Here is a 25,016-nt window from a genome sequence, read left to right as displayed (position 1 = left end):
ATTTTGTCTTAAGAACCACTGTTCTTAAGTAGTTTTGTGTTATCCCCAGCTTTGCTTTAATATACACAGGCTTTTTTTTAAAAAAAGTAGTATTTTGGTCTGTTTTAATCATTTCTCATGGATGGCATCATACTACTTCCAGGACTTCCTACGTGATCCTTTCATCCTGAAATAGAGGAGTTCTGCTGTGAATAAGTCACACCAACATACAACTAGTGCTCTCCCTCTGTTTTGAGATTTATTCCTATTAAGGCCTATAGAACTAAGTTATTTAACACCCAAAAACTATTTTCTTGTGTGAGTATGCCCCAGCTTAATTACTCCATTTTCCTCCTCACAAACATTTGAATGATTTGCAGTTTTTACAAACATTCATAGAAATCTTGTGTACATGTACCAGAGTTTCTCTAGGGCATTCACTTTATTTTTTTAAGATTTTATTTATTTATTTGATAGAGCGTACTCATGAGCACAACCAGGGGGAGCGGGAGGGAAAGGGAGAAGCAGGAGCAGGCTCTCCACTGAACAGGGAGCCAGATGCTGGCTCAGTCCCATTCCCTGGGATCATGACCTGAGTGGAAAGCAGACACTTAATGCCCATGAGGCCCACAGGCTCCCTAGGGCATTCACTTTAAATGAAATTTCTAGGTCATGTTTAATTTTACTAGATGATTGCTAAATTTCCCTCCAAAGTGAGTGTATTAAATTATATTCCCACCAGCCATGTACATGAGCTCTAATTTTCCTATATCCTGTCAACACTTAATATTGTTGGTCTCTTAAAATTTTTTCTAGTTTCCTGGGGAAATGACAGTTTATTGTTTTAATATGGGTAAGGTTAAGGATCTTTTCATTTGTCTGTGGACCATTCAGATTACCTCTGTTGTGAACTGCCTGCTCATAGCCCTTGTCCATTTTTCTGTTGGGTTTAGTGGTTTAGTTGCTTATTATTTATGACCTCTTTCATCAAACATTTAACATTTTAATGTATTTACATTGTCTGCTACTTATATTCACTCCTTTATGGTCTGTATTTTACTGTATCTTCTGGGTAATAGGGAGGGCACGTACTGCATGGAGCACTGGGTGTGGTGCAAAAACAATGAACACTGTTACGCTGAAAATAAACAAATAAAAAAAATAAAAAATAAAAAAGAATTTATTCCAGAGTCCTAATGATTCTGTATTTGGTCAAACTGCTTTTGGACAGTTTTTTGCTTTATCAGAGTTTAACCTTAGTAAATACCTATGCTTTTCTTGAATAATATCTTCCTTCCCCCTTCCATATTGTGGTCAAATATTTTACTTACACTTTATTTTAAAAACACCCCAAGTTTATTTTTCCCACAGTCAATATTATAATGAGGATGGGAGAAGGTATATAAGGGGAAATTATTTTTGAAGAGGATGCTAGCCAAAAGTCTAAGGAATATTTGATGTTTAAGCAAACATCTAAGCAAAACACAGAAGCAGAAAATGCGAATGTTCTACTTTGAGGTAGGACAAGCTTTTCCTGTTCAAGAAATAGCCAGATGAGTGAAGCTGGAGTGGGGTGCACGAGGGGAAGATGAGGCCTTGAGGTCAGTGGATTTGTAGAACCAGAGCATGTGGGGCCTGGATGGACAAGGTAGGGAATGTTGAGTAGATATGTGATAATACCTCCTTTTTAAACTTAGAGCGCTCTGGAAGGGTTGGTAGTTGGGAGAGAGTAGAAGCAGGAAGTCCAATTAGGAAGATTTTGCTAAAATCCAGGTGAGATGATGCTGTCTTAGTTTAGGGTGGAAGTCAAAGTGTTGAGTGATGGCAGGATCTGAGACCTAGGTCTTAAAATAAATATATTTATTTGCTTAGGGGTATGAAACTGAGGAACTCATGATAACTCCTACATTTCTAGCCTGGGCAGCTTTTTTACCGAGATGGCAGAGTCAACAATTAACTGTTAAATCATGCATGTTACTTATTTAGTGTGTTTGTTACAGCTCAATCCTTAGATTGAGTCCTGCGTCCCTCAGTGTAGGCAAACAGTTGGGGACACTATATTCACATTTGGTTAGTTGATTCCACTTTTATTAATTAAGAGCTGTGTGACTTCTGGCCAGCTACTTAGTCCTCTGACTCAATCTCCTCTATAAAATGAGTAGTATTTATTGATACTCCCTGGGTTGTCCAGAGGATTCAATGTAGCACTTAGAAGAGTGCCTGGAGCACAGTAAGTACTTGGTAAGTATTTGCTTTTCTTATTCTTTCTGGGTGCCCTCCCCCCATTACAGTCCATCAGACCAGGGATGTTATGAGTCACTCTTTATTTGTTTAATGCAAGTCAGAATATTTTCCAAAGGTATCTACTATTTTTCAAAGCTGATAGAGAAAATCCATGCCAAGTTTAGAATGCTACTCTGTGTCTGAGTCTCTTCAGTTGCTTTGTGTTTTTTTAAGCCTGAAACTTAAGAGGTCAACAATTAGTAGATACTTGTCGAATATCTGCATTGGGCTTAACTGCCAGGATATTGAAGGGAATCATTTAGACCTAATTTCTACTTCCGGCCATCCTAAGCTGTGTACGCTTTTGATTTGGCTGCAGTGAAGAAATATTTTATCAATGACCCAACATATCTCATTACCTCCCTCGTCCTTCTGGGTATTGCTGGACAGATCTCAGACTAGCTGATGTCATTGTTGGCTTTTGTGAATTGTGTCAGTATGGCTTCCCTTTTGTAGCTTTCAGCCACACAGGGAAAAACAGCAATTGGAGGTGCGAGACCTCTATTCAGACTTAACAGGATCTGTTGTAAAGAGCAGTTCACAGCAATGAATATTCAACTGGAAGAAACAATTTCCAGTTTAAAAACAACAACAACTTATAAACATAGATTATCTGGTGCATTCTAACACATAAGATAAAATTCCTTCCTCCTCAGAGAACTGGATAGCATGCAGGGCTTTGCGTCAAGAAAAGCAATATAATGTGGTGGGAAAAGTCCTGGCCTGAGGCCCGAGAACCTCAAGACTGGTGTGGCTTGGGGAGAGGCTCAACCTTGCTAAGCTTCAGATGTTTCTGTTGTGAAATAGGAATAATGATGATGATGATGATGATGATAATAATAATAATAATAATAATAATTCCTACCTACCTCACAGGATTTGGGGAGACGATGGTCATGGAGAGACACAGACACCTGTGTACATTGTTATACCTATACCCGGACTTGAGGACAGGGAGTAAATAGAGTTCCTTTCCAGGTGTTTTCTAGATTGCTCTCCTCACAAGCCATCCCATTGTAAAGATGGCAATAACAAGAATAAAAACGACTGCTATCATTTGTTTAATATCTACAGCAAGGCAAGAGCTCCGCCAACCCCTGTAGGCATATCATCAGTCCGTGTAACCCCCACAGCAGTCCCTTGAAGTGGATGTGGGCGCAAACACTTTTTATAGATGAGAGATAGACATAAAAGGATTACGTTACTTGCATGGTCACTCAGTTGGTGAGCCACACAAGCAGGATTTTAATTAAGCAGTCTGATGCCAGACCCTGTGAGTTTGACCACGAGACAGCACAGCCTACAACTGGATCATCGTGTAAGTCCGGTGTGACCTCACAGTCATTATTGGAGGAGTGATTCCCCTTGTGCCTCAGGAATTTTCCTATGCCCTGATCACAAATGCCTTCCTGCCCCTATTTTGTGCTATCCTACCATTGCAAGTGTTGGGAGTTTTCTTAGTTTGAGTGACCTTGAATTCTGTAGCAAATAAACCCCATGATCCATACTGGAAAACACCGTAGTAATTTACATTTTCTGTGATTTAACAGAAGTAGGCATATCAACACATTCACGGGGCAGCCCTTTTCTACACGGTCATGGGGTCCCCAGGCTGAGAGCAGCTCGGCCATTGTCAACATTTGTTCTTTGGGGTTGTCTCCATTCCAGCCAACTGGAAGGGTCAGAGAGATGGGAGAGCACCCTGAGGGAGGTATAAGGCCTGGTTGGGATCTGCGTGATGTCATTTCCCCCCATGTTCTCCTGGCCTGAGTGCCATCATTTAGCCCTTGCAAGTGAGTCTGGGACAGGTCATCCCCAGTTTTCAGACTTGGCAAAGAACAACTCTGCAATGCAGAAGGGGCAGCACAAATTTTGCTGAACAGCTAGAGATGTCACTATTAGAATCATGATTATGTTAGGTGACTTATCATGGGTGAAATTTTATTTGAGTTCCTTTAATTGGGTCCTGCAGGATGCTGGGAGAGTTCTGAACTCGTGAAAAGTCTTTTGGTCAAAATATGTTTTTGCTTCCCTGTTTCCCATTCCAGTAATATAGAATTTACCATAGGGGACAATCACCGTGGGACGGATTTCTTCCTGTAACTGTTCCAAATCTGCCCTCAATGTGTCACTAGGTTCTTGGCTTAATTACCTGATCTTTTTTTCTTCCCTTTAACTGTATTTAATCAATTTTTAATTTTTCTATACATCTACTGGATCTCAGGTACGCAAAATTGGATTAATCCTAACCCTTAGTTCATTGGACACCGTGATCCATAGGTCCTTGTAAGACTTCTATTTATTTGTTTATTTACCAATAATAAGCCCATGAAACTCTACCCATATGAAAACTAGAATATTAACAATAACCCATCTATAATGTTTCCTCCCAACCCATATCCCCCTGCTTCCTATATCTACACAACCTCTACCCTGCATCTCATGTTTATTATTTGTTTGCTTTTTTTATCAACTTTTTTTTTTTTAGAGCAGTTTTAGGTTCACAGCAAAATTGCGCAGAAGGTACAGAGATCTATGGACTCTGAAAAAGAACCTGAGGGTTTTGAAGGGGCGGGGGGTGGGAGGTTGGGGAACCAGGTGGTAGGTAATAGGGAGGGCACGTATTGCATGGAGCACTGGGTGTTGTACAAAAACAGTAAATACTGTTATGCTGAAAAAATAAATAAATTTAAAAAAAAAGAAGAAGGTACAGAGATTTCCCATATACCCCCAAGCCCCACATATGCATCTCCTCTGCCATTATCAACATCCCCCAACTGACTGGTACCTTTGTTACAATTGATGAATCTACATTGATAAATCATCACTAACCAAAGTCTACTTATGGTTCATTCTTGGTGTTATACGTTCTGTGGGGTTCTGACAAATTTATAATGACATGTGTCCACCATTATAGTATCATACAGAGTAGAAATCTTCTGTGCCATGTCTATTCACTCCTCCTCCCCTAACTCCTGGAAATCAATCATCTTTTTCTGTCTCCACAGCTTTGCCTTTTCCAGGATATTATATAGCTGGAATCATACCGTATTTAACCTTTGAGAGATTGGCTTCTTTAACTCAGTAAGGTGTGAAGCGAACGTGATAACCACGACACTACAGAAACTACTCGGTAAGGTATATCTAACCTTCATCTATGTATTTCATGACTTAATAGCACATTTCTGAATAATTCCATTGTCTGGCTGTCCCAGTTTATTTATCTGTCCACCTGCTGAAGGACATCTTGGCTGCTTCCAGGTTTGGGGAATTAGGAATAAAGCTGACATTAATATCTATGTGTACCTTTTTTGTGTGGACAGAAGTCTTTAACTTCTTTGGGTAAATACCATGGAGCACAAATAGTACGTCTTTAGGTAAGTGTATGTTTAGATTTGTCAGAAGCCACCGAACTGTCTTCTAAAGTAGCTACGACATTTTGCATTCCCACAAGCAGTTTGTGAGAGTTCCTGCTGCTCTTCATCTTGCCAGCATTTGGTGGTGTCAGTGTTTTGGATATTGGCCATTCTCATAGGTGTACAGTGGTATCTAGTTGTTTTCATTTGCAATTACTTGATGACCTGTGATGTGGGAAGTTTTTCATATGCTTATTTATTACCTATGAATGTTCTTTGAGATGTCTGTTAAGGCTCTTTGGTCCATTTTTAATTGGGTTGTTTGTTTTATTGTTTTAAGAGTCCTTTGTATATTTTGGGCCACAGTCATCTATCAGATGTGTCTTTTGCAAATATTTTCTACTAGTCTGTGTGACCTGTCTTCTCGTTCTCTTGCTGTTGTTTTAGTTACATTTTGTGAAGGATGTACGGTCTGTGTATAGAGGTGTGTGTGTGTGTGTCTGTCTGTCTGTCTAGGGTTGTGTCTGTGTGTGTGTGTGTGTGTGTATCCAGTTGTTCCAGCACGATTTGTTAAAGAGCTTATCTTGTCTCCATTGTATTGCTTTTGCGCCATTGTTAAAAATCAATTGACTATACTATGTGGATCTATTTCTGGGCTCCCTCTCCTGTTTCAATGATCTATTTGTCTATTCTTTTGTTAATGCCACACTGTGGTATTCAGTTTGATGGAGTCCCACTTGTTTTTTTTGTTGTTGTTGTTGCTTTGCTTTTGGTGTCAAGTCTTTAATCCATCTGTAGTTAATCTTTGTGTATGGTGTGAAGTATGTCGCTGTACAGTTTTTCCAACCCCGTTCATTGAAGAGACTGTCCTTTCTTCACTGTATGTTCTTGACTCCGTTGTTGTAAGTTAACTGACTGTATATGCAATTTCCCCCACCCTGGGCTCTCTGTTCCATTGATCTGTGTCTTTTTTTTAATGCCAATACCAGACTGTTTTAATTACTATAGCTTTGTAATAGAGTTTGAAATCAGAAAGTGTGAGGTCTCCAGCTTGGTTCTTCTTAATATTTCTTTGCCTACTTGGGGCCTTTTGTGGTTCTGTGCAAACTTTAAAATTATTCTATTTCTGTGAAAATGCTGTTGGAATTTTGATAGGGATTGCATCAACCTCACATACTTTCTTTGTCTTATTATATTAGATAGGACTTCCCAGTGTGATGTTGAGAGACAGTGGTAAAAGGAGACAACCTTGCCTTGTCCCTGAACTTATTGGAAAAGCTTTGAGTTTCTCACCATTAAGTATGATGTTAGCTATATGTTTTTTGTAGTATTATTTATCAAGTTGAGGAAATTTCCCTCTATTCCTAATATAATGAGTGTTTTTATCATGAATTGGTGTTAAATTTTATTAAATGATTTCTCTGTATCTTTTGACATGATCATGTCATTTTTCTTCTTTAGACTGTTTATGCGATGGATTACATTCATTGATTCTCACATGTTGAGCCAGACTTGCAAACTGAAATGAAAGACATTTGGCCATGGTGTATATAATTCTTTTCATACATTGTTGGATTGGATTTGCTAATATTGTTGCAGATTTTCACATCTGTGTTCATGAAAGATATTGGTCTGTTGTTTTCTTATAATGTGTTTATTGCATTTTGGTATTAGGACAATGCTACCTTCATAAAACAAGTTAGAAATTACTCTGATTCTATCTTCTTGAAGAGATTATAGATAGTTGACCTCATTACTATCTTGTTATTTTGGTCACATCATCCTTCAGTAAAGTTTTATAAATTTTGCTATCAATCTTTTATGTGTTTTAATGTTTTTCTTGATATTTGATATGTTTATGCTATTTTTTTTAAGATTTATCATTTGAGAAAAAAAGAGTGGGAGGAGGGGCAGAGGGGAGAATCTTCAAGCAGATTCCCTCCTGAGTGGGAAGCCCAATGCAGAGCTCAGTCCCACAACCCAGGAGATCATGACCTGAGCTGAAACCAACAATTGGTTGCTTCACTGACTCTTCCACCCAAGCATCCCTGTGTTGATGCTATTTTACCTTGACTCTTATGAAAAGACTTAAATTTTCTAGTTAATGTGGATATATAGAAATGCAATTGATTTTTATATCTTGATGTTATATGAAGAGACCTAAAATATTTGCTATTTTTAATAATTTGGCTATGGATTTAAACAGTCACGTCACTTGTAAACAATGACAATTTCATGTGTTCTTGTTCTTTTTTTCAATTCTTGTGCATTTAATTTTGCTAGAACTTAGGAGTGAAAGAGGGCCACCTTTCCTGGTTCCTCATTTTAAGGAGGGTACATTTCACCAACAGTCGTGAAGGTTCCTTTTTCTCCACATCACCACCAACACTTACTATTTGTCTTCTTTATTTTAGCCATTCTGACTAGTGTGAGGTGATAGCTCATTGTGGTTTTGATTTGTGTTTCCCTGATGTTAAGTGACGAGCGTCTTTTCATGTGTCTGTTGGTCATCTGTATGAAAGTTTCTATTTGGGTCCTCTGCTTATTTTTTAATATGATCATTTAGAGTCTTTTGGTGTTGAGTTGTATAAGTTCTTTATATACTTGGGTATTAACCTCTTATGAGATACATCATTTGCAAATATCTTCTCCCACTCAGTAGGCGGTCTTGTCATTTTGTTGGTTTCCTTTTCTGTGCAAAATCTTTTTATTTTGGTGTGGCTCCAATAGTTTAATTTTGCCTTTGTTTCTCTTGCCTAAGGAGCTCTATCTACAAAAATGTTTCTGCAGCTACCTCAAAAATTTATTGCCTATGTTTTCTTTTAGGAGTTTTATGGGGCACTGTTGGTGGGAATGCAAATTGGGGCAACTGCAGTGGAAGACAGTATGGAGGTTCCCCCCAAAATTAAAAATAGAATTATCATAGGATCCAGCAATTCCACTGCTGGGTATTTACCCAAATTAAAATGAAAACACTGTGGGGTGCTTGGGTGGCTCAGTGGTTAAGCGCCTAACTCTTGATTTCAGCTCAGGTCCTAATCTCATGGGTTATGAGATTGAGCTCCACATCAGGCTCTGTGTTCAGCAGGAGTCTGCTTGGATATTATCCCCTCTGCCCTTTCCATGTGCTCTTTCTCTCTTTCTCTTTCTCTCTCAAATAAATAAATCTTTTTTAAAAATGAGAACACTAATGATCTGTCTCCCTCCCAAACCATAAGTGACTCTTAATCTCACAAAACAAACTGAGGGTTGCTGAAAGGAAGGGGGTTAGGAAGAGGGGGAGGGGGGTTATGGACATTGGGAAGGGTATATGCTATGGAGAGTGCTGTGAAGTGCGTAAACCTGGCGATTCACAGACCTGTACCCCTGGGGATAAAAATACATTATATGTTTATAAAAAAATAAAAAATAAATAAAAAATTTTTTAAAAATGAACACTAATTTGAAAAAACATATGCCCCTCTGTGTTTATTGCAGCATTATTTACAATAGCCAAGATATGGGGACAACACAAATCTCCATCCATAGATAGATGAAGAAGATGTGGTATATATATTTACAATGGAATATTAACCATAAAATATATGAGATCTTGCCGTTTGCAACAACATGGATGGACTTAGAGGGTATTCATGCTAAATGAAATAAGTCAGAAAAATACATGTACTGTATGATTTCACTCATGTGTGGAATTTAAGAAACCAACCAAACAAAAGATAAAAAACAGACTCTAACATACAGAGAAAAAACTGGTGACTGCCAGAGGGGAGATGGGAGAAGAATAGGTGAAATAGAGAAAGGGGATTAAGAGTATATGTATTGATAAGCACTGAATAATGTATAGAATTGTGGAATCATTTATATTGTAAACCTGAACCTAAAATAACACTGTGAATTATACTTCAATTTTACTTTAAACAAAGAATACTTCTATAATTTCTCTGTTAAGATGATATATACTGTCGATTTTTAAAATACATCCTTTGTCAGATTGTTTGCTTTTCTATTCCTGATTCGTTAGAGAGATTTTTCTTAAAATCATGAATTGAAGTGGTTTTTCTTTTGTATTTACTTTTTATTTCTTTTAGTCTATTAATATAAGCTGTATTCTTGTGCTTTTAAATATGTATTTAGATTTACATAGTTAGATTATCTTTTAAATGCAATCCTTGTATTCCTGAGCTAAATCCAACTTGGTAATGGCATATTCTTTTTTTTATACTGAGGGGGTTGATTTGCTAATGTTTCATTTAGGATTTTTTTATATTTATTTACTTTTTCAAGTTTTTATTTAAATTCCATTAGTTAATGCACAGTGTAACATTAGTTTCAGGTATAGAATCTAGTGATTGATCACTTCCATACAATACCCAGTGCTCATCCCAAGTGCCCTCCTTAATCCCCATCATCCATTTAGGCCATCCCCCTAGCCCCTCACCTCCAGTAACCCTCAGTTTGTACTCTCTATTTAAGAGTCTGTTTTCTTCAGGATGGAGGTTCCCCAAAAAGTTGAAAATAGAGCTACCCTACAACCCAGCAATCACACTACTAGGTATTTACCCTAAAGATACAAATGTAGTGATCCGAAGAGGCACGTTCATCTGAATGTTTATAGCAGCAATGTCTACAATAGCCAAACTATGGAAAGAACCTAGATGTCCATCGACAGGTGAATGGATAAAGAAGATATGATATATATACACAATGGAATACTATGCAGCCATCAAAAGAAATGAAATCTTGCCATTTGTGATGATGTGGATGGAACGAGAGGGTATTATGCTTAGTGAAATAAGTCAATCAGAGAAAGACAATCATATGATTTCCCTGATATGAGGAAGTTGAGAGGCAACATGGGGGGTTTGGGGGGTAGGAAAGGAATAAATGAAAAAAGATGGGATCAGGAGGGAGACAAACCATAAAAGACTCTTAATCTCACAAAACAAACTGAGGGTTGCCTGGAGGAGGGGACTAGGGAGAGGGTGGTTGGGTTATGGACATTGGGGAAGGTATGTGCTATGGTGAGTGTTGTGACATGTGTAAACTTGGCAATTCACAGACCTGTACCCCTGGGCTAACAATACATTAGATGTTAATAAAAAAAATAAAAATTAAAAAAAAAAACCCCGTTTTCTGGTTTGCCTCTTTTTCTCCCTGTATATTCATCTATTTGTTTCTTAAATCCCATATATGAGTGGAATCATATGATATATGCGTTTCTCTGACTTTTTATTTCACTTAGCATAATACTCTCTAGCTCTATCCATGTCAGTACAAATGGCAAGATTTCATTCTTTTTGATGGCTGAGTAATATTCCATTGTGTATATATACCACATCTTCTTTATCCACTTATCCATTGCTTTATCCACTTATCCATTGATGGACATCTGGGCTCTTTCCATAATTTGACTATTGTGGATATTTATATTCATTAGTAAAATGGGCATTTAATATGCTTTTCTCATTCTGTCCTTGGCTAGTTTACATATCAAGATTTTATAGGTCCCCCAAAAGGGAAACGGGAAATGGCTAATATTTCTTGTTTTTTTTTTTTTGTCTCTGAAAGAATTTGTAGAAGATTCAAATGATGTGTTTCTTGAAAGTTTGGAACTTGCCAATAAAATCATGTAGGCTTCGAGTTTTATGTGAATATTTTAAACTACTGCTTCAACTTTTTAAGTCTCCTTATCTAGAGTTATGTCTCCTTTTTCATTCATGCAATTATCTGTGTCTCTTCTCTCTTTTTTTTATTAGTCTGTTGTGAGGTGGGTGTTTCAATCTTGATTTTCTTTTATCTTTGTCTTTTAGTTTGCTGATTTCTGCTCAAATTTTTAGTATTTTAGCATTCTTATGTTTATTTTGGATTTATTCTGTATTTTCCTAATTTTTAAGCAGGGCATATAATTCCCAGACAAATAAAATAAGCTTTGCCTTGTTGAAATTTTCATCCCCTTCAGTGGATGTCCTTTGGTCTGGAAGGATTCCAGCAGAGTTTCTGACGCAGAAAGGGTCAATAACTGAGACCGGCTCCTTCTCTTGGTGTTGTAGTCCCTGTAACACAAGACCTGTTATTGTCTGAGGGCACTTTCCTCCCTAAGACTGTTTCAGAACATGTGCTTGATATTTCATTATGCCCTTGGCTTAACTGGTCACTTTTTTTTTCTTCTAGTACTATTTATTAGATCAAAGAACTGTCAGTGTGTGACAGTTGGAATTTAGAGGATATAATCTCTTGTGCTTCAGATTAGGAATCCACAGAAGTGAGGGGGTGGGGGTGTCCAGTGACACAATCGCTGAGGAACAGAGTGAAACCCAGGTCATGAGACTTCCTAGCCTGTGCTCTTTCCACTGAACCAAGCATTCCTCCACACATGAGTGTTCATTTTACAAAATTGCAGGTCCTAATGACCTTGTTCAATATGATCAGTCTACGCAGCCTCTCTTTGTGATTCTAGAAACTGCAATTGGGAAAAACATGACATCAGTAAAACTATGCAGCTTGCTTGCCCCAAGACTGCTTGTGTGTTTTGTATTGCTTACCATCGTCGATTCACTGTTTATTTGTTCCTGTTGTGTGCCAAGGATTTGTGCTGTAACATTTCAGCACGAACGTTGTCTCTCTTTGGATAGTTTTCTTTCTATCTAGAAGTTTTTGACTTCTGAGCACTAGTACGGCTCAAGAATGGGAAATAGTGGGAGAGCTGGGGACATGGGGATAAATAAGCAAATGACAACTTATCCTGAACTTTGCAGCACAGACCCAGTATTTTTTCTTACAGTGCAACAGTTGACAATATTCTTGTTTCTGAAGAAAAATAAAATCCATATGCTTGGAAATGATGTATCTTGAATGCTCATTTTAAAGGAAAACTTGGCATTATCTTAATTTTTCTGAAGTCGTTTTAGTATCCCTTCTGGGCTGTTAATATTTTTTTTGAAGGCATGTCCTAGATTATGAATTGGCTTGCATGGGACAGAGGTCTCCCTGAAACCCCTTGCTCTTCATAGCCTCAAGAGAGGTGTTGCACAAGCTCTAAACATTCTGCGTTTGAAGCCAAGGGTTTGGTGGCTCTGTTGCTTTTGCAGCTGTGGTTTAAATTAGAAACATTCTACCTTCTCAACAGAAATTTTACAGTGATCCAGATTTTTTAAAGCTTTTTATAGCATGTAATTTCCAGAAGAAGTAGATTGGCTTCAGCTTATTTGATTCAGAATAAATGAATTACAACAAAATTTAGATTAAAGAGAACTGTACCTTTGAGAGTATTTCTATAACAATCAATCTCATCGTTAAGATGGAGTGTACAATGAATTTAAATTTATGTTGTTACTTGAAGTAAATATCTCCTTTATTCTCCCCTCATATCTTCAGGTATTTTTTTAAATTGTTTTAAAATATCAAGATATTTTAAGATGTATGTAAATCCTGGCCATGATTGGGAGAAAAACAGCAAAGAGATTATAGGCAGTTCATCCATGTTTTGGTGTGGTCAAAATGATCCTCAGCCTACTAAGCATGAGCTTGGAGGCTTAGCCCACTACTAGTCCTACTGTATACACAAAACATGGCACATAGGCATTTTAAGAGAACTTATTACATGTGGGATTCTACACTGTATAGCCTTATACCACACCAGATGTGGGATTCCATTTAAAGGGTGCAAGAAAATTATTTTGCAAGACGCCATTCCAAAGAACTCAAATCTTATTGTATCACTGGTATTGATCATCTGTATGGGGAAATTTCCAGATGCTTCATGCTGCATTGGGATTATTGTGGCCTTTCCTAATCCTCACTTTTCTATCCAGGTTTTAACTTCTGGAAAGAAAGCTGGAGACACTTTCTGTGTTCACAATGTTGAGATTGGGATGCAGGGTAACAGAATTTGCAAGGACAGATCTTATGTGGGCTGTACACCCGCTGTGGCCCATTTCATCAATGTGATTTAGTTGGTTACTTACTTCTCCCTTATAAATCTATTTCCTTATCTGTAAAATAAGAAGAGTATCACCTGGTACTAGGTTTGTTATCAATATTGAACAAGAGAACAAATGTAAAGCAGTTAGTGCAGAGCATGACACAGAGTAAAGGCTCAACAAATGTTGGAATTTGTTGTTATATGCATTGGTAGAAAATGCATAGATATTACGACTTGGTTTTCATTTTGGGCAATCTATGTTAGGACTAACATTCCTCTCAAAGGGTTGAACTAAAAACAACCTCTTATGAGCCCCTTCCAGTTCACTGATTACCTCAGAATAGGATTGATAAATTGACTTACAGCCTGTAAAGTTTATATCATCTAGGCTTATGAAGGAATACAGCAGAGTCCCAAATTCCAGAATGTCAGAGGGATGATGGAGTAGCTGAGGCAATGGGGATGGAATTTTGAATGGCACAGGTCCCTTTTTTGAAGGGATGAAGTGCTAAGCCCTAGGAGCCTGCCTGACTAGCCTCACTGCTACTACTAAACACTGGGAGTGAGACAGCCCTTTATAACATTGCAAATTCATGTTTGGGTAAGAATTCAGCAAGAAACAGATACTAGTTTATTAATATGGATCAACTGATTTTTCACTGAGTGGATGAATGAATGAATGAATGAACCCATCCTGCTTCATGGAAATATTTATTTTCAGTATCTTTAATATTTTATTTAATTCTATGAAATGAATAATTCTAGGGGGCTGAAAATGCTTTAGGTCAAAGTGGAATTGGAAAACCCTTGCCTCACACAGTTCTAGGTACTTGGAAGCAAAATGAGTCATTTGGGAGGATCAAGATATTGGTATGGAAACTGGAGGGCACTACTTTTATGTCTTCCCTCAAATTTAAGGATAAAGAGAAATGGCTAGCTTTTTAATTGTTTAGGAAAAGGAAAAAACAAGGAGTTTTGACCACATCTAAAAATATGTACTGCTCCAATATGAAACACACCTACATGTTCATTACAAGTCAAGTCTTAGACTGTGTCCCAGCCGTGAACTCTGAATTGTCTTGGCAGTGAGTGGACCCAGGGTAACACTAGGGTACAGGGAAAATGACTAATAGAGACGCAAAATATTGTTGGAACTAGAATGTATTTGGCTATCGCCATTGACAATCCAAAATTTCATGTTTCTACGGGATCTTAGACCAGGAAAAACTTATATGATTGTGTAAATGTTTGTGGATATTTTCCCCAAGGTACTTCACGAATCAGAAACTCAGAGATTCTGCCTTGTATTGCATCCAGTTTGCTATAAGATTTTGTGTGCTCTTAAGTGTGGGACTTTATTCCAAAATAATATCCACAACAATTTTAGGTGTTTATGTTTTTGCCTTTCAGATTTCAAGCTGGAGATTTTTTTAGGTCATAATATAAAAATGCTGCTGATTTTGTTCCTTATAATAATTTGTTCCCATGTCTCCATGAGCAAAGATCCTGGTAAGTTTAAAAAAAAGGTGGTGGGGGGGAATTATTTTCCTCAAGTTTTGTAAAGGTGTGGATGGTAGCTCAATTTCTTTTTGATGTCAACCTCTTTTTCTTTATAGATCATTTGTTTCTGGCCTTATTCCAGATGTGATATGAGAGCTGTTATTTGTCCTCAGTTTCAACCCCTTTTAAGTCTCTTGGGAGTTTGCATCTCTTAATATTAGATTAAGGCCTAGGAAATTTGGCATGTCTCTTCCTAGTTCATTTGTGCCAAAACATTGTCTTAGTTAAGTATCCAGATTCTGCTCCAGTTTAAACTGTTTGCTTACTGTAAAGAAAGAGCTCGTGCTCTTTAGAGAAAGCTCCATTGCTGTCTACTGTCTGTCTGGTGGACGAGAAGTCAAAATACTGGTGTACCCTTCGCTGCCCCTCCTACCTCTGTGTGGTGAGTTCTCATACTGGCCCCTTCATGCCCAAGGCCAGCTATACTGGCTTTCACGGCTTTCTCAAGGACTCTGACCTTGGAAGCAAGTCAAGACCTTCTGAAGAGAGAAACTAGACATTGTTCTGTAAACTTCTTCCTTTGCTATCTCACTATGCTTGATATTAAGCTTTTTAAAGAGAAGCAGCGCTTTTTGCTCACCGTCCCATGGTTCAGACATGATGTCGGCCTGTATCGGAACCTGAATCTATCTCATGTGCTATGTCCACATTTCCTTTCTCCACGTGAGGCATGGGGGTTATTCATGAATAGAAAGGTCACTTTTGGTCACAAGTCAAGCCATTCTGGACAGGGCTCCCCTGACAATCCTCATAGGGGTTCCAGCCTTCTCTTGGAAGACAATGTTAATTCACCCTCACTTATTTCTTCCCCTCAAGTCACTGCTGGCTGTATGGTCATCCAAGGAGTCTCAAACTGGTTGAAATTAGATTCTTCAGAAGCTAGGAAAGAATATTATCCTCTGTGCCTTGGTCAGACTGCTGTCAAGGGAACAGAATCACACCAGGGGCGGGGGCGGGGAGCGATGCTGGTTTCCTAGCAATTGTAGACAGGAATAGGTTGAAATTATTTTAATTTGATTAGAATTTTCTTGTAACCACTTCAACTCATCAGAATCTGAGTGAGGAAGGACTGTAGATATTTCCTAGTTGAATTCACTCATTTTATTTTATTTATTTTTATTCATTTATTTGTTTATTTACAGCATAACAGTGTTCATTGTTTTGGCATCGTACCCAGTGCTCCATGCAGTACGTGCCCTCCCTATTACCCACCACCTGGTTCCTCAACCTCCCACCCCCCTCCCCCCCGCCCCTTCAAAACCCTCTGGTTGTTTTTCAGAGTCCATAGTCTCTCATGGTTCATCTCCCCTTCCAGTTTCCCTCAACTCCCTCTCCTCTCCATCTCCCCATGTCCTCCATGTTCTTTGTTATGCTCCACAAATAAGTGAGACCATATGACACTTGACTCTCTCTGCTTGACTTATTTCGTTCAGCATAATCTCTTCCAGTCCCGTCCATGTTGCTACAAAAGTTGGGTATTCATCCATTCTGATGGAGGCATAATACTCCATTGTGTATATGGACCACATCTTCCTTATCCATTCATCCGTTGAAGGGCATCTTGGTTCTTTCCACAGTTTGGCGACCGTAGCCATTCCTGCAATAAACATTGGGGTACAGATGGCCCTTCTTTTCACTACATCTGTATCTTTGGGGTAAATACCCAGCAGTGCAATTGCAGGGTCATAGGGAAGCTCTATTCTTAATTTCTTCAGGAGTCTCCACACTGTTCTCCAAAGTGGCTGCACTAACTTGCATTCCCACCAACAGTGTAAGAGGGTTCCCCTTTCTCCACATCCTCTCCAACATGCATTGTTTCCTGTCTTGCTAATTTTGGCCATTCTAACTGGTGTCAGGTGGTATCTCAATGTTGTTTTAATTTGAATCTCCCTGATGGCTAGTGATGATGAACATTTTTTCATGTGTCTGATAGCCATTTATATGTCTTCATTGGAGAAGTGTCTGTTCATATCTTCTGCCCATTTTTTGATATGATTATCTGTTTTGTGTGTGTTGAGTTTGAGGGGTTCTTTATAGATCCTGGATATCAACCTTTTGTCTGTACTGTCATTTGCAAATATCTTCTCCCATTCCGTGGGTTGCCTTTTTGTTTTGTTGACTGTTTCCTTTGCTGTGCAGAAACTTTTGATCTTGATGAAGTCCCAAAAGTTCATTTTTGTTTTTGTTTCCTTGGCCTTTGGAGACATATCTTGAAAGAAGTTGCTGTGGCTGATATCAAAGAGGTTACTGCCTATGTTCTCCTCTAGGATTCTGATAGATTCCTGTCTCACGTACACAAAGATAAACTCGAAATGCATAAAAGACCTCAACGTGAGACAGGAATCTATCAGAATCCCAGAATTCACTCATTTTAAAGGTGAGGAACCAAAGGCCCAAGTATGTTGAATAGTTTGACAGAGCAGGTGGAGTTAGCGGATAAGAAAGTCAGGACTCCTGTTCTTTGTTCCATTTCACCATATTTTCTGAAATCTGCACCATCAGATAGACCTTTCCCTCCCTTCCCCAGACAGGAAATGGATCTTCTACCAAAATGGTGAGAACTCTGACTTCAAACCAGCAGATCACTAGTAAAAAACATTTTGTGCTTAAACCCAGTGATTCCCTATCACATAAAAATCTAATTCTATACAGCTAACATTGAACCTGACATTGAATGAACCCTTAAAAGTTCAATGAAGTATTATATCCCTTTATAAAAATTCTGTTTTTAATAGGAACTAAAACTATAATCCCTTTCCTAGCTTAAGGCATTCTAGTTTCTATCAAGTTTTACTTACATAAGAAGAAATTGACCAACAATAATGCCCATTCCTATGGTTCGTCAAAAAATATTCTAAAGAACTTTAAATTTACCACATTTTTGTGATTGTTAGGTATTTTTTAAACTTCATTGATTTAACACTTGGGAATACAAAACTACTATGTATATAAGTTAATCAGATCACTGTTGCCTTGCTAAAAGAGGAATTACAATGAAAGAGTATCATTCAAATTTCTCCATTCGAACAAATTCAAAGCAATGTGATTCTCATTTAAAATTGTTATTCTCGTGATATAAATAGAGATCGAATTCTGAAAGCAAAAAGGGGGGGGAATGAAACAGTCACTAAATGTATAAAAACCCAGGATTTTTTACTTTTCTAAATTTATCTAATTAATTCCATACAAAAATGATGCTTAATTTGTGATGAGTTTAAATGAAAGGGTACATGGAAGGAATCAGCCCAAGAAATAGATTTCTTTTCTTGAGAGAATGTGTAATTTCAGGTTATTATTTCCAGTTCGTTGGAAAAGTATTAAAAATACAAATAAAGGAAAGTAGGTTTTTCTACAAATGGTTGGCATTAAACAGGGTGGTAATTTCTAAAATTTTTGCTTTGTTTCTGTGTTTCTGGGTTTGTAGGCCCTGAGTACGCAGACGTGGTGTTTCTGGTGGACAGCTCGGATCACCTGGGAACCAAGTCCTTCCCCTTTGTGAAAGCGTTCATCAACAAGATGATCAGCAGTCTGCCCATAGAGGCCCACAAGTACCACGTGGCCCTGGCCCAGTACAGCGACCAGTTCCACAACGAGTTCCAGCTGAGCACCTTCAAGAGCAGGAACCCCATGCTGAACCACCTCAAGAAGAACTTCGGCTTCATGGGCGGCTCCCTGCGCATCGGCCACGCGCTCCGGGAGGCGCGCAGGACCTACTTCTCTGCGCAGGCGGGCGGGAGGGACAAGAAGCAGTTTCCCCCGATTCTGGTGGTCCTGGCTTCCGCCGAGTCCGAGGATGACGTGGAAGAGGCCTCCAAGGCCCTGCGGGAAGACGGGGTGAGAATTGTGTCCGTGGGGCTGCAGGGTGCTTCCGAGGAGCAGCTGAAGGCCATGGCCACGGCTCAGTTTCATTTCAACCTCCGGTCGGTCAGGGACCTTGGCGCGTTTTCCCAAAACATGACGCAGATCATCAAGAAAGCCACCCAGTACAGGGATGGAGCAGCGGATGATATTCTTGTGGAAGGTGGGTTTAGGGCACACGTATAGGAATGATGATTAAATGCTTTTGAAAAATAAATATGGACAGAGGATTGTAAGGATGAACACCCCTTTCCTCCAAAGCCTGGGCTTCTGTTACTATGTAGTCTTATTACTGGTTCATTTGAAAGGTAAATGTGTTCTTAAATCCTTGCCTGCTGAAACCACATAGTGCAATCTCAGAATGATCCATCATTTGAGGTGACATGGCCTGGCTCCACACCGGGCTACAGTTGGAAATTGGGTAGATCAGGCCCCTGGATTCCCCGGGCCCTTGGTCCTACAACCACATACTGCCTCCCTTCTGCGGCTTTTCTCTGGCCGAGCTTCCCTGTGTTCTGTCCCAACTCCAACCTGCTGCCCAGGTCTGTCCTCTTGTATTAACAAGGATGACCGGGTGTTTATGAACCTCATTCAAGTGAGGGGCAGGAGAGAGCCAGTAAAAAACAATTTGCTGAAGCCGCTGCCTTCGGCTCAGGTCATGATCTCAGGGTCCTGGGATCAAGTCCCGCATCGGGCTCTCTGCTCCACAGGGAGCCTGCTTCCTCCTCTCTCTCTGCCGGCCTCTCTGCCTACTTGTGATCTCTCTGTCAGATAAATAAATAAAATCTTTAAAAAAAAAAAAAAACAATTTGCTCAAACTGTACAAGTGTCCGTAAGTAACATAGGAAACTCATATTATTGCCGGGTAGAGCTGTTTGAACGAGACCGTAGAATTGTCTATTGATAATGGAGAATGCTTTTCTTGTTTATTCTAGGAAAACATGAATCCTCTTATTAAACTAATTCTCAAATAAAATAGTGCAAAATGCAATTTCTAGTCCATTACACTACCTTAGGAATATCTGGACTCTACCTATTGATTTTAGTGATTTAGTGAATTACGATCACAGTAGCAACTGTTCACTGAGCGAATTTTATGTATGGGGCTGCGTGCTAAGCGCATTATCGCATGTGCTCTCCATCACAATTTCCTGAGATAAATGCTGTTTTCACAGATAAGGAAATTAAAGCTGGGAGTTGAGCTTTGATCCAGGATTTGAATCTAGGACCTTGTGATCTCAGCTTCCTGATCCTTTGGTGCATGGCATTCTTCCTTTAAGTGTGTAACCAGGTTCTGGTAGATGTTCTCCATGCCTTGTAATGCTGAGCAGGGATGCAAGACCTCCAGCTAAATTTGTGCCTATTCTTTCTTTGTCCATACAGTTTGCCAAGGCCCGTCTGTGGCTGACGTGGTGTTCCTGTTAGATGTGTCCGTCAATGGCAGCCAGGAGAACTTTGACTACCTCAAGGAATTCCTGGAAGAGAGTGTATCTGCTCTTGACATAAAGGAAAACTGCATGAGGGTTGGCCTGGTGACCTACAGCAACGAGACGAAGGTGATAAATTCACTCAGCAGGGGTGTAAATAAGTCAGAGGTTCTCCAGAATATACAGAAACTCTCTCCCTGGGCTGGGAAGGCTCACACAGGAGCTGCCATCAGAAAGATCAGGAAGGAAGTGTTCAGTGCACGTAACGGCAGTCGGAAGAATCAGGGGGTGCCCCAGATCGCCGTGCTGGTGACCCACAGACCCTCAGAGGATAATGTGACCAAGGCGGCCGTTAACCTCCGGCGCGAGGGCGTGACCATCTTCACCATGGGCATCGAGGGGGCCAGCGACAGCCAGCTGGAAAAGATTGCCTCTCACCCGGCCGAGCAGCATGTGTCCAAACTGAAAACCTTCTCCGACCTGGCTGCTCACAACCAGACGTTTCTGAAGAAGCTGCGGAACCAGATCACGCACACCGTCTCTGTTTTCTCTGAACGCACGGAAACTCTCAAATCTGGTAAAGTCCTTAGCTGAGAGAAGGGTGATTCAGAGCCTTTTTCTTTTCACCTGTTGCTCAGGTATCCTAAATAGAGAAGGGGTTGGCAGGGGTGCTGTGGATAGGGAGAATAAGTTCCTGACTCCTTACCTTCGCTTACTCATATGACATGTAACCTGGGGGAGAAGGGAAGCCGTTGAGGTCCTGGGATGGGGGGCAGGGGGGATTTCCTTTTTCACCTGGTCTGTATAATGCAGTTTTACCAGGATTCTCCATGACTTCTAAACATCCCAGAATGCCATCCTTGGTTATTCGACCGCCTTTTTCTTTTTCCTTTTTCTCCTTTGCCTCTCGTGTTCCCTGGCTCTTTTCTATACTGTTTTCTTTTTGAACGTTTCTCTCCTTTTCTCCCACCATCCTTGAATTCCAACCTGGAAAAGAAACCGGAAGCATGATTTGGTTTGAGGACAGAGTGGTTTGCTGTGAGGGGCTATTTTGCTATCTGTGAGTTTGGAGAGACGGAGAGTGATGCATTTTAAACATTTCATATATACATGTGCGTACTATGTAATTGATGTGGGCCCATATATGGAGACATCAACAAATAGTTCTAGCTCGTTTACTATCAAAGTGTCCTTGTTCTATGCAGATAAGGCCACTGACAATACCTCTAGGTTTGTGAATTGGCTAGGAGTAGATGGAGAGTCCATAGCGTGTTCAAGTTTTCAAAAAATAAAACTCCTTGGTCCACAATATCCCAATACCTTCTGTTTCCCAGCATACCACTTGCCTGCTTGTAAAGCAGTTATTCACTAATGGGGAAAGTGACTTGTAAAAATCATCTTTAAGTTTTCTTTCTCATCTTTTATTGTATCCAGATTTGTTCTAATTCATGGCAGAGAACTATCCAAATAGTCTTAAACTGTCAGAAGCAATTCATTTGGCCCCAGTGATGCTATGATTTCCCTACATTAGGCTAGCTGTATCTTTTATGCCTAGAAGCTATTTTCCATTTTTCTGTCTGAAGACGCTTCCATTGTTCTGCTTCCCATCTATCCCCAGTCCTTCTTCACACTTGCCTCTGGGCCACAGCCAACTGTATGGTTCCATTTTAGGTTGTGTGGATACTGAAGAAGCAGATATTTACCTGCTCATCGATGGCTCTGGAAGCACCCAGGCCACAGACTTCCACGAAATGAAGACCTTCCTGTCCGAGGTCGTAGGGATGTTCAACATCGCTCCCCAAAAGGTGCGGGTTGGGGCTGTCCAGTACGCTGACAGCTGGGACTTGGAATTTGAGATCAATAAATACACTAACAAGCATGACTTGGGAAAGGCCATCGAGAACATCCGGCAGATGGGTGGGAACACGAACACGGGTGCAGCCCTGAATTTCACACTAGGACTCTTGCAAAAAGCGAAGAAGCAGCGAGGAAACCGAGTGCCCTGTCATCTTGTTGTCCTGACCAATGGCATGTCCAAGGATAGCATCTTGGAGCCTGCGAACAGACTGAGAGAAGAGCTCATTCGTGTTTATGCCATTGGGGTCAAGGAGGCCAACCAAACACAGCTGCGAGAAATTGCAGGCGAGGAAAAGAGGGTATACTATGTGCATGACTTCGATGCTTTGAAAGACATAAGAAACCAAGTTGTTCAAGAAATCTGTGCTGAAGAAGGTAGGGGACATGGTGGCTTCGCCTTTTGATTTCAGCTCCTAAATTACTTTCTTGCAGTAGGACATCCCAGGCTTAGAGAAACAGCATAAATTTCTAAGTCAAGATTTGTTGACTTGTGTAGCTACATTTGTTCTCCAGAGAAAAGCTAGGAGCCCATTATAGTGTTGTTCTAATTAATATCAGAAGCATAGGAAAGATGTTTGGAGGCGTTCTCCCTAGTAAATATCAGTTAGCCTCTTCCCACAGATCTCTGCTGGGATAGACCTATAATTAGACACTGCAGATGATTGCTGCTTTTGAAGGAGTAGCTCAGGTTATTTAAATTGCTTTTTAATAAAACTTTTATGAAACCTTTTATAGCTGTACCAGTAGTCTTCAGCCGGGGGTGATTTTTGCCCCTTGGGGGATACTCACAATATCTAGAGAAATTTTTGGTTGTCATAACTGAATGACAGACATAGTTATGAATGTTATGATGATGACATAGTTATGAATGACTATGAATGACAATAGATGCTCCTGGCTTTTAACAGGTAGAGGTCGGGATACTGCTAAGTGTCCATGCATTATAGGATATTATAGGAATGCTCTCCACTATAAAAATGATCCAGCCCAAATGGTCAATAGTGCTCAAGTTAAGATATCCTAAATCATATATTCATAACAAATAACAAATAGAGTAGTCTCACTTTTATTGCCTTCCGTGCTTTATTTACTTGCTAGCAATCCTTACCAAGCTCACACTTAACTGCAATATAGAATTATTTGTCTTTTGGATTTTCTTGTTTACCCTTAACCTTTTTACCTGAAGCTACCTTGAATAAGTGTCTTGCCTTCTCCCCTACAGCCTGCAAAGAGATGAAAGCAGACATCATGTTTCTGGTGGACAGTTCTGGCAGTATAGGCCTTGAAAACTTCATCAAAATGAAAACATTTATGAAAAACCTGGTGAGCAAATCTCAGATTGGGGCAGATCGGGTACAAATCGGCGTAGTCCAGTTCAGTGACGTCAATAAGGAGGAATTTCAGCTCAACAGATATATGTCCCAAAATGAAATTTCAGATGCAATAGACCGGATGACTCACATTGGAGAAACGACCTTGACCGGTAGTGCCCTGACCTTTGTGTCTCAGTACTTCAGCCCTGCTAAAGGGGCCCGGCCCAATGTCAGGAGGTTTCTCATCCTCATCACTGACGGTGAAGCTCAGGACATGGTCAAGGATCCAGCAGTAGCACTTCGACAAGAAGGCATAATTATCTACTCAGTGGGGGTATTTGGTTCCAACGTCACCCAGCTCGAGGAGATCAGCGGGAGGCCCGAGATGGTATTTTATGTTGAGAACTTTGATATTCTGCAGCACATTGAAGATGATCTTGTTTTTGGAATATGCAGCCCCCGGGAAGGTAGGTGTGGGTGTGTGCACTAGCAGGATTATCCAAACGTAGTCCACATTAGCCATTATGTCTGGAATTCAGTAGACTCTTTGAACATTGCAAACTTTGTGTTTAGTTGAAATGTTCATCCTAGTGGGTTTGACCTACATATAAAAAATGCACCTTTCCTCAACAGAACTGTCGGATTTATACAGAACAATTTTGGTCCGCCTAGATCGTTTCTCGTTTGTAGACAGCACTAAGGTGATATCTTAGGTCTGGTTCCCTGGAAGCAGGAGCTGTGTCAGGGCTTCTTATGGAAGTGACTTATTGAAGAGGCATTTTCCGAAGAGGTATAAGGAATGCAGGATATGGCACCCGTTAAATGCTAAGCAAGGAAGTGGTCTCAGCTAGACTGTAGCTTCAGCCTGATCCCCTGGGGAACCCTAAGCATGAATTATACCACAGAGTCCGCCCACCTGGAGGCAAGGGGCCAGCTTCCTATAACCTGTGTCCTTGGGCCCTGTGTGAGGCAAGCGGTACAAAAGCATAACCCGGGCAAGGTGGCTCCCCTTTGACCTGACGTCCAATGTAGACGTTTGTTTTACAATATTTGAAAATGAATACTTCCATAAACTGAGATGATGTTGGTATAGACACTGTGATATTAAATCCTATAAAAGAGGAGTGTAGTATGGGAACTTGAACCATGGATGCCTTAAGGGAAGTAAATAGTATAGTCCCTGTCCTCCTTCCATGAAACCGCAGAGTCATGCAAGTGATGAAACAAGTTCAGCAAAGGGAAAGGACAGATTTGCACTGTGATCCATGGGGCCTGATGACAGAGGCATTCTGAAAAATCTCTACGAAGGACATGGATCTTAATGGAGTTTTGAGGAAAGAGAGGAACCATGATTTTCAAAGAACAGTTCTGTTCATTTTCCACTGGAAGTTTCGGTGATTGTAGTCTGTGCTCTGTAGAAAATACACCTGGATTGTGTTTCCTGATAATTCTACCCAGAACA

General features: G+C 40.0%; 1 protein-coding gene across 1 annotated transcript in view; it reads left to right on the top strand.

Moving 5' to 3' along the window:
- The window catches only part of LOC123940957 (collagen alpha-6(VI) chain), a 157,341-nt gene that overhangs the window by 19,752 nt on the left and 112,573 nt on the right, over positions 1–25,016 (top strand). Inside the window, exons 2-7 of the mRNA XM_046004037.1 lie at positions 5,271–5,395; positions 14,950–15,048; positions 18,524–19,120; positions 20,341–20,961; positions 22,056–22,616; positions 23,464–24,021. Coding sequence (XP_045859993.1) covers positions 14,988–15,048; positions 18,524–19,120; positions 20,341–20,961; positions 22,056–22,616; positions 23,464–24,021 — 2,398 coding nt within the window. The 5' untranslated portion in view covers positions 5,271–5,395; positions 14,950–14,987. The remainder of the gene's footprint in view (positions 1–5,270; positions 5,396–14,949; positions 15,049–18,523; positions 19,121–20,340; positions 20,962–22,055; positions 22,617–23,463; positions 24,022–25,016) is intronic.

This window comes from Meles meles, chromosome 4 (assembly GCF_922984935.1).
Source record: "Meles meles chromosome 4, mMelMel3.1 paternal haplotype, whole genome shotgun sequence".
NCBI lineage: Eukaryota > Metazoa > Chordata > Mammalia > Carnivora > Mustelidae > Meles > Meles meles.
This window is presented reverse-complemented; position numbering and strand designations above follow the sequence as displayed.